Source organism: Trichomycterus rosablanca, chromosome 25, assembly GCF_030014385.1.
Source record: "Trichomycterus rosablanca isolate fTriRos1 chromosome 25, fTriRos1.hap1, whole genome shotgun sequence".
NCBI lineage: Eukaryota > Metazoa > Chordata > Actinopteri > Siluriformes > Trichomycteridae > Trichomycterus > Trichomycterus rosablanca.
Genome location: NC_086012.1, coordinates 14,926,370 through 14,937,262, shown reverse-complemented (window position 1 = coordinate 14,937,262; position 10,893 = coordinate 14,926,370). Strand labels below are relative to the sequence as shown.

The 10,893-nt window shown below is 41.9% G+C and overlaps 1 protein-coding gene across 1 annotated transcript; it reads left to right on the top strand.

Annotated features, from left to right (window-relative positions):
• The first annotated feature begins 4,729 nt into the window (after positions 1–4,729).
• On the top strand, positions 4,730–7,453 carry rx2 (retinal homeobox gene 2). The gene is made up of 3 exons (XM_062987922.1): positions 4,730–5,021; positions 6,465–6,721; positions 7,010–7,453. Exons 1-3 carry the CDS (start codon positions 4,730–4,732, stop codon positions 7,451–7,453), a joined length of 993 nt encoding a protein of 330 aa, XP_062843992.1.
• Positions 7,454–10,893: the final 3,440 nt, after the last annotated feature.

The window sequence follows — 10,893 nt, the reverse complement described above, 5'->3', positions numbered from 1 at the left end:
AAGTGCAGTTATTGTTCAGACTGGAAATTACAACATTACATCGTCAGTAGAAAAGAAAAATGTCTTTATTACGTATGAGGATTACTTAAGAGTTTAGGAAGCAGAATGAAACAGCAGGAAGTGGTGATGGGTAAAAAACAGCTCCAGGCTCCTGGGTGCTTGGGTTCATGCATCACACCTGGTCACTATGTTGGCATGTTTTTACCATGTACAGTGTATCACAAAAGTGAGTACACCCCTCACATTTCTGCAAATATTTCATTATATCTTTTCATGGGACAACACTATAGACATGAAACTTGGATATAACTTAGAGTAGTCAGTGTACAGCTTGTATAGCAGTGTAGATTTACTGTCTTCTGAAAATAACTCAACACACAGCCATTAATGTCTAAATGGCTGGCAACATAAGTGAGTACACCCCACAGTGAACATGTCCAAATTGTGCCCAAATGTGTCGTTGTCCCTCCCTGGTGTCATGTGTCAAGGTCCCAGGTGTAAATGGGGAGCAGGGCTGTTAAATTTGGTGTTTTGGGTACAATTCTCTCATACTGGCCACTGGATATTCAACATGGCACCTCATGGCAAATAACTCTCTGAGGATGTGAGAAATAGAATTGTTGCTCTCCACAAAGATGGCCTGGGCTATAAGAAGATTGCTAACACCCTGAAACTGAGCTACAGCATGGTGGCCAAGGTCATACAGCGGTTTTCCAGGACAGGTTCCACTCGGAACAGGCTTCGCCAGGGTCGACCAAAGAAGTTGAGTCCACGTGTTCGGCGTCATATCCAGAGGTTGGCTTTAAAAAATAGACACATGAGTGCTGCCAGCATTGCTGCAGAGGTTGAAGACGTGGGAGGTCAGCCTGTCAGTGCTCAGACCATACGCCGCACACTGCATCAACTCGGTCTGCATGGTCGTCATCCCAGAAGGAAGCTGACGCATAAGAAAGCCCGCAAACAGTTTGCTGAAGACAAGCAGTCCAAGAACATGGATTACTGGAATGCCCTGTGGTCTGACGAGACCAAGATAAACTTGTTTGGCTCAGATGGTGTCCAGCATGTGTGGCGGCGCCCTGGTGAGAAGTACCAAGACAACTGTATCTTGCCTACAGTCAAGCATGGTGGTGGTAGCATCATGGTCTTGGGCTGCATGAGTGTTGCTGGCACTGGGGAGCTGCAGTTCATTGAGGGAAACATGAATTCCAACATGTACTGTGACATTCTGAAACAGAGCATGATCCCCTCCCTTCTAAAACTGGGCCTCATGGCAGTTTTCCAACAGGATAACGACCCCAAACACAACCTCCAAGATGACAACTGCCTTGCTGAGGAAGCTGAAGGTAAAGGTGATGGACTAAACCCAATTGAGCACCTGTGGCGCATCCTCAAGTGGAAGGTGGAGGAGTTCAAGGTGTCTAACATCCACCAGCTCCGTGATGTCATCATGGAGGAGTGGAAGAGGATTCCAGTAGCAACCTGTGCAGCTCTGGTGAATTCCATGCCCAGGAGGGTTAAGGCAGTGCTGGATAATAATGGTGGTCACACAAAATATTGACACTTTGGGCACAATTTGGACATGTTCACTGTGGGGTGTACTCACTTATGTTGCTAGCCATTTAGACATTAATGGCTGTGTGTTGAGTTATTTTCAGAAGACAGTAAATCTACACTGCTATACAAGTTGTACACTGACTACTCTAAGTTATATCCAAGTTTTAGTTCTATAGTGTTGTCCCATGAAAAGATATAATAAAATATTTGCAGAAATGTGAAGGGTGTACTCACTTTTGTGATACACTGTATGTGTAGGTTCTCTTTGGATTATGCAGTTTTCTTTCACTGCCAATTAGATTGTTTCGAGGCACATCAAACCCCCACAGATTATTTCTATTAAAAAGAAGAAATGACATCATTAAATATTATCAAATTCTACTTTTGACTTGACTTTTATACTTGCTTGTCTTTGGATAAAAGTAAACCTGACCTCCTTCCTCTTCTCTCTTCCTTTACTTATTTCTTCGAGGTTACGTCCCCCATCCCCCTATCCTGCCCGGTAAGCTGACACAGCTCGTTCATACGCTAGCTGCTTTGTCACTAATAGGATCAGAAGGGTTTAAATTGTCTTCTGATAAAACTAAGAGGCTTGATAACTGCGCAGCACCCTCTTAACCAATTTACACTCAATTAGGATAATGAGGAAACGAGCATAAAACGACAGTCTTAATATAATAATGTGATAAAATTATTATCATCCGCTCCGATCTCTACTGGCACTGTTCAAAAATCAGCCTGACAGCTTGCCTGGCCTCTGACCTTTCAAGAAATGTTTCTGTTGATGACTACAACTACAGTTGTAGTGCAGGGTCAGCTACTGTACAGCAATTCTGGTGATGATGGGGTTAAGAATCTTGCTCAAGAGCCCAACAGTAACTGCATGGCAGATCCAGGATTCAAATCCACCACTTTTCTGATCAATGGTCTACAGCTTTACCTACTAGACTATGCAGTGTTTGTATACATGAGCTACTGGTTACTAATCTGATGGACAGAACAAAGATAAATTTCATCCCAACCAAAGAGCTTACACTTCTGTTACATAGTTAGATATTGAACTCATGATTTTTTAGGGATCACAGAAACTCTCGCATCATTCAAGAGTCTCTAGGATTTTTATTATTTTAACAAGCTTCTGCTCCGTGTCCTGTTTTAATTCTATTTATCCTCCAGTTGTTGTTGCATCAAACTGCTATAAAATCTAACCCTATATCCTATCTACAAAATTCTTCTATCTAAAATGCTTGACTTTGTTAGAAAATAATTAATGGAAGTTTTTTTGCATGTATAAAGCACTGTGTACAGTTTTCCTGCACATCCTGTCTGGAGCATCTCTATATAATGTGGTTTCTTTCTGACTTAGGTTATCTCGTTACCTCATTGTGTCCATAGCCTTGGATGAGGACTAGCTGTGGTGTCATTTACCTAAGACAATTAGAAATCAGGCCTGCCAATCTGATGTCCATACCATAACCTAAATACCTGTTGAACTGCTTTCCATGCAGAAGCCACTGAAGACTTTCAGCCTTTCAGATGTTAAGTTGCATTTTCGCACCATCATTACATACTCATCAGCCAAAAATGTGTGAGACAGGGATTATTTTAGAACAGTTATGCAGAATGTGAAGGTCAGAGACATAAGCTATAATACAGATATGATCAGGTATAAAGACCTGAAAGACTTAAATAAAGACCAAATAATTATGGCCAGATGACTGGGTTGAAGTTTCTTCAGTTTATCTCAGAGGAGATGGCATCAGGATTCACTGTAGGATGATCCACCTCACAACATACAGAAATTGTTCTGGTACCAAATACCATTTAATTTATGCATTTTGGTGTGTGTAATTATAAACATCATTCTTTACGTGCTGTACTTCACAAGGAGCTTGTGAGACTTCTTAAACTTATCTGTGGATGTCATTAGGGTCAGGAGGGAAATCTGGATGCTAACTGCTTAAGAGTTGATCCCTGTGACAGTTAGCCTTCCCAAGCCTCAGAGTGTCCAGGTGGCACACAGAAAACTGCAAGCTTACAGATTTATATATACTGTAGAATGCACTAATCAGCCTGTTGATTGCTAGAATGTCTGATTTCAGACTAAAATAGTGTTTTTAAGCTCTATTTACACCTGTGTTATGTCTTGCATCTGCATTAGTAATATTTTAACCACTTGCTTGTGTACAACTTGTTGCCCTTAAAACAAAGTTTGTAAATGTGAATGTAAGTTTAAGTTGCTCACTTTCTACAGAGAACTGTTATGGAACACTGAACAGCATTCGGCGTTACTGACAGCAGGAAAAAACATCTTAATACATGTGTGTTTTCTTTGTGACGAGAGGGATTAGGGGACACTTTCGGTAGGACACCATTATCATTTAAACAAAAGATTTGTGAAAGCAAGTTTTGTCAGGGCTTCATTAGCGCCGGCCTCCCTCTGTGGCCAGAGCGCGCCCACCGTTTAGAGCAATTACTCCAGCAGTGAACAAGTGTCAATCATTCTTAAAGAGGAAGGATTCCAATTAATAAATCTCTTAAGTCTTTTTTTTTTACCTCTGTTCTTTCTCGTGTGCCTGGAAAGGGTGCACAGTGCTGAGAAGCCTAGGCCACAGAGATCAGGACCTTTCTGTGCTCGCTGTGGAAGAGACTCTTGTGTTGTTTGGAGTGTTTGTTACTATTGTAGCTCCGCTTGGTTAATGCCCGTTAATAGTCGGTAAGGGCCGGACAAAGGTGCCAGTCCAGCAAAAGAGTTCTGCTTGCTCTCTTCACTGTCATATAGAGAAGAAAGCGTGCAGAGGAAGAACCAGAGAGATGTGGAAGGCGTACAGAGTTGAGAAGGTATGTTGATTTTTTGTGATGAGGAAAGAAGATTTAAAGTAAGATGTTTGTAGATGGTAAGCAAAAAGAAAACAGTATTACTCTTTGTGCATTGAAAACAACATATATAAAAGTGTGGGTTGATGGCAGACATATTACAACCTGTAATTTTTTTTAAACAAACTACAACATTTTTGGTAAGCTTTAACTAAACAAAATAACTAAAATACCCTCTTAACTTTTTTGTCTTAATTAGAGGTGGCTGAAACATAAGGATTATGTGCAAATTTTTCAATTACCTGCAGAATACACAAAAACCATTACCATCTACTGTGCTGCCCGAATAGGTTTTCGAATGCATTTGTCTCTGGATACCATAAACATGGCGGATGATGGCTGCCTCTCATCAGACAGCTACCACGACCTGGGTAAAGGAGGTGGCTTGGCCATCGGGGGCCATGTCCACAGTATTGACGTCATTCTGGGTTTCAGTAAGGACCAGGACCCTCTGCTCAGCCCTGTGGGAAATGTCGGGAGCCATAAAGTGGATGGAGATGTTTTTGGGGAGCAGGGTAAGCAGGTGACCTCTGACCCTTATGTTCACCTGTCCAGCCTGACTGACAGCTCCCAGCAGCCTGCCTATCACAGTAAGCCATTCATTTGTTTACAGTGTGCATGCACAGCTTACTAAAAAGTCAATATGTATTATGTACAAGATTTGTACAGTACAGTAGTTTTATTAAACAGGGGACAACTGATACATGTAGACATCAGTAACAATGAGACCCACATGAGTGAGAATGGGATTTTTCACTTGATGACAGCTACAAAAAAGCTAGAGTGGCACAGCTGTCTTATGCGCTTCCCACCACCACTGATTTTGAGCTCTTGTGTTCAAATCCCAGGTGGTGCTATCAACCTGGCCAGGAGCCAAACAGGTACAACTGGCTGTGAAGGGAGGAGGTTGACTGGGGTTTATAGTGTGGCTCTCCAGGCCGGCACATGCATGCATGTTGAAGCTCACCTTTCCTTGGCCAGGATGGGCGTGGTACAAGCAGCAAAAGAACGGGGAAATTGGCAATTGGCAAAATTGGTGGACAATGGCACTAGTACCATAATCAAACCATATTTAATTCTATAGGTGCTTGAGTGTGCAAGCACCTACATGTATGCATGAAATAAGTAATCAACCGTATGAAGTTTTTCCTATTGACACTGATTTATGAACAGCCTCTCCTTTAACATTAGACTGGACTAAATTAATAGTTACTGCAATAAAATTCTCTACTTTTGCTGAGCAGGCCCCCCCCCCTTCATGCACACAAAGGAGGCCGAAATGTAAAAGGAGGGTTTAAAAGCAGTTGGATTATCAGCCGAGGCCACCTGAGCATTTACAGGTTTAGCAGGAGACATCTGTTCATGTTTAGGATTACTGAGGCAAACTGGACAGAGAATGATGTAACGGAACTCACTCGTGTTCCAAAGTAGGTTGTGTTCATAAGACGTAATAGGTAATATATTAAAAACTGAATTTTATTTAAGTTTATACTATAGAGGTACACTTTTACTGCATATTTATTTAAATATTTACTTAAATAACCATCTGTGGGGTCAAACACTTACGTTAATAAAAAAGGTCTGGCTTGAGAAATAGGTTCCAATTCATCCTAAGGTTGTGCAGTTGAACCTGTAAAGGGTAGGAGTTTACTAAAACTGCATAAACATTGTAAACAATGTAATCAATTGCAGTGGCAACATCAGGATAATTTGAAGTTTGCCCCGCTGCAGTTGATGTAGTCTTTACTTTGTAATTGTGTTGCCCTGTTTACAATTTTTTAAGTTCTCATCTCCAGTGACCTCTGGTACATCATGAATCACTTGGCAATGGAAACAATGACTACATAAGTACTATACCATACAATACCGTGCTATTAATAAGGGGCAACATTGTGAACTATAGCATTGGTAATGTACTGTACTAATTGGTCATTTTGTTTAGTGCGGTTCGAAACAGCCCATTTCAGTTGTCGTTATTTCTTGGCTTATACTACACCTGTGTAATTACTGTCACTCCCCTCTCATCTCTGCAGACACAGGACTCTTTCCAAGCGATAAATGTGAGGGGGACCTTGAAGATATCCACCAGCCAGAAGTGGAGAGTGACAGCAGGTCTTCTGAGCCCCAAGATGAGGACCAACCCAAGAAGAAACACAGACGTAACCGAACTACCTTCACCACATACCAGTTGCATGAGCTGGAACGAGCCTTTGAGAAGTCCCACTATCCCGATGTGTACAGTCGAGAGGAACTGGCCATGAAAGTCAATCTGCCTGAAGTACGAGTGCAGGTAGGATAACGGGCATAAATACTGAAGTGTAGTGGTTAATTAGACCCATTAGCACCAGGTAATTGTGTTCCAGTGGTGTTAATGGATACACAATTGGACTCTGCAAATGATTAACCTTGTTAATCGAGCTTTGTTTAATTGACAGTTTAAGGCCTCTAATCCTCCAGCTTTTGAATCTTCCTGCCATCCTGTTAGTTCTTTAAAGTCAGCACAACTCCCTTAATCCTTAGCAACTTCCTCGAATCCCAGTTTAATGCTTCATCTAATCCCTTTGTGTACCTTTTCTAGGTGTGGTTTCAGAATCGGCGTGCAAAATGGAGACGCCAAGAGAAGATGGACACCAGCAGCATGAAGCTTCATGACTCGCCCATGCTGTCCTTCAACCGACCTCCCATGCCAACCAACGTGGGGCCGATGAGCAACTCCTTACCTTTAGACCCCTGGCTATCATCCCCACTCTCCAGTGCCACTTCCATGCACAGCATTCCAGGATTCATGGGTCCAGGGCAAAGTCTGCAGGCCACCTACACAAGCCACCCGGGCTTTTTCAACACTTCTCCAGGCGTGGTGCAGGGAATGCAGCCCATGCCTCCTCCACCATATCAGTGTCCACCTGTCTTTAATGACAAGTATCCTTTGGATGAGATGGACCGCACAACAAGCATCGCAGCTCTGAGAATGAAGGCCAAGGAGCACATTCAGTTCATGGACAAAACCTGGCAACCCATGTGATGTCAGGATTCAGTGTTGTGGTTAGATGAATGAGGACAGTGCACACATCTGGAAAATGTTTGCATTGTCTGGAAGAAGTTTAATTTGGGAGGACTGTGTGCAGGCAACAAACACATCTGAACTGATGGATGTAAAAAGTCTTTGGAGGATCAATCTTCACTCTTAAACCATGGACAAAACTACAACTACAAACAAGAAGGGCTAACATTTACCAGTTTGGTTTTAAGTAGTTTTTCACAAATTCATTTTTTCTGTTTTTGTACTGTCTTCAAATATGTGAAACAGTTTAATGGGTCTCAGGTGGTTAAACAACTTAACATTTTCCAGAATCTGGATTGACAGTAGTAGATATTTTTTTACTTTGGGATCTATCTGTTCATTATTGTGAAGGCAACCAGTAACCGTGAGCTTCTTAAGCTTTTATTGTTTGGTTGGTCCCAGGATGTATCAGGTTTGGCTGGACACCAACCTGGGTAAACTTAAGACCTGTCACTGCTCTTATACAGATAATGCTGTCCATAATTTACTAGGAGTCTTTATTGACTAGCAAATGGTCCAGACTATTACAAATTCAAGTTAATTTAAGGGATTTTTAGCTCTTTCCTACTTCAATAATTGCTCCACAGACAAGCAGTTTCAGCTTCAGTTTCAGCAATTATGTTTCAAACTTTGGGGCAACAGTTTGGGTAAGGGCCTTTTTCTGTTTCAGCACAACTTTCCCCATTGCATCACGATGGAAGGTTCATAATGACATGGTATGATGAGTCTGGTCTGTAGGGGCTCAACCTCAATGAACCCATTTAAAGTGAACTGGAATTTAAATGTTAATTGTAGGCCAGTACCTTATGGGTAATGTCAGTGCCTGACTTAACAAAGGTTCTTTTGGCACACAAATCTTTCAGTCATAATGGGGGCAACTTCTTATTAATGCCCATGGTTGTAGAATGGGATGTTTAACAAGCTCATGGCCAGGTATCCACATAATTTTGGGATATAGGGACCATTGATCATTTAGTTCCATTAACAGAAATACTGTGATCTGTGTCTAAAATGACAAAAGCATTTTCCAGTATTTCTAAGTAAATGTCAATGTGTGTAACGTCAGTATAAAATCTCTATTACTTCCACTATAAACTTGACCCAGATTGATTGTTTACTGAGTACTGGGAACTCTTCACATAAATATGAAATAAATTCTTGTGTAAACAGTCCCTGCTTCTGGTGATGTTAATAATAAATAATAAATCTAGTCTGATGCTTACTGAAGCCTAAGCAAAATTCTCCATTTTTTAAAATGCAACCTGCTACACTATCTACTGTCTGATGGTCTTCTGATGGCAAGTGTTTGTTTTAAAGGGCTAGATGAAATATAACAAAAAAACTCACATACTTACTTATTGAGCAATTTAGAACGACCAGTCAGCCTTCTGTGTGTTTTAGCAAGATGGAAGGAAATCTTAAAAGATTTCTTAAAGAAAACCCACATCAACTGAATTCTGAAGTTTTGATGTTGGAGTTTGATTTTAAGCCGTGTTGTCACATCTGAAGCTCTGGTGTGTTAAAGAAATGTCCCTGGACCCATCTGCCACCAGGAGCGTGAGGTCATTAGCTGATTGTGTAGCTGTCATAGTAAGTGTGTGTAGACATGCGTAAGGATAGACGACCAGTCTGCACCACCCTCTGTTCATTTGTTGCTCAACTTTATTGATCTCTGGTCTTTGTCTACAACCCTAGGACAAATAGGCAAAGTCTGGACTAATCAGCATTACATCTGTGTACCATATACAGTGTATCACAAAAGTGAGTACACCCCTCACATTTCTGCAAATATTTTATTATATCTTTTCATGGGACAACACTATAGAAATGAAACTTGGATATAACTTAGAGTAGTCAGTGTACAACTTGTATAGCAGTGTAGATTTACTGTCTTCTGAAAATAACTCAACACACAGCCATTAATGTCTAAATGGCTGGCAACATAAGTGAGTACACCCCACAGTGAACATGTCCAAATTGTGCCTAAAGTGTCAATATTTTGTGTGACCACCATTATTATCCAGCACTGCCTTAACCCTCCTGGGCATGGAATTCACCAGAGCTGCACAGGTTGCTACTGGAATCCTCTTCCACTCCTCCATGATGACATCACGGAGCTGGTGGATGTTAGACACCTTAAACTCCTCCAACTTCCACTTGAGGATGCGCCACAGGTGCTCAATTGGGTTTAGTCCATCACCTTTACCTTCAGCTTCCTCAGCAAGGCAGTTGTCATCTTGGAGGTTGTGTTTGGGGTCGTTATCCTGTTGGAAAACTGCCATGAGGCCCAGTTTTCGAAGGGAGGGGATCATGCTCTGTTTCAGAATGTCACAGTACATGTTGGAATTCATGTTTCCCTCAATGAACTGCAGCTCCCCAGTGCCAGCAACACTCATGCAGCCCAAGACCATGATGCTACCACCACCATGCTTGACTGTAGGCAAGATACAGTTGTCTTGGTACTTCTCACCAGGGCGCCGCCACACATGCTGGACACCATTTGAGCCAAACAAGTTTATCTTGGTCTCGTCAGACCACAGGGCATTCCAGTAATTCATGTTCTTGGACAGCTTGTCTTCAGCAAACTGTTTGCTGGCTTTCTTGTGCGTCAGCTTCCTTCTGGGATGATGACCATGCAGACCGAGTTGATGCAGTGTGCGGTGTATGGTCTGAGCACTGACAGGCTGACCTCCCACGTCTTCAACCTCTGCAGCAATGCTGGCAGCACTCATGTGTCTATTTTTTAAAGCCAACCTCTGGATATGACGCCGAACACGTGGACTCGACTTCTTTGGTCGACCCTGGCGAAGCCTGTTCCGAGTGGAACCTGTCCTGGAAAACCGCTGTATGACCTTGGCCACCATGCTGTAGCTCAGTTTCAGGGTGTTAGCAATCTTCTTATAGCCCAGGCCATCTTTGTGGAGAGCAACAATTCTATTTCTCACATCCTCAGAGAGTTCTTTGCCATGAGGTGCCATGTTGAATATCCAGTGGCCAGTATGAGAGAATTGTACCCAAAACACCAAATTTAACAGCCCTGCTCCCCATTTACACCTGGGACCTTGACACATGACACCAGGGAGGGACAACAACACATTTGGGCACAATTTGGACGTGTTCACTGTGGGGTGTACTCACTTATGTTGCCAGCTATTTAGACATTAATGGCTGTGTGTTGAGTTATTTTCAGAAGACAGTAAATCTACACTGCTATACAAGTTGTACACTGACTACTCTAAGTTATATCCAAGTTTCATGTCTATAGTGTTGTCCCATGAAAAGATATAATGAAATATTTGCAGAAATGTGAGGGGTGTACTCATTTTTGTGATACACTGTATATGTATATAAAGAAAGAGAATGAGCACATGTTAAAATGATTAAAATATGACATTAATGTA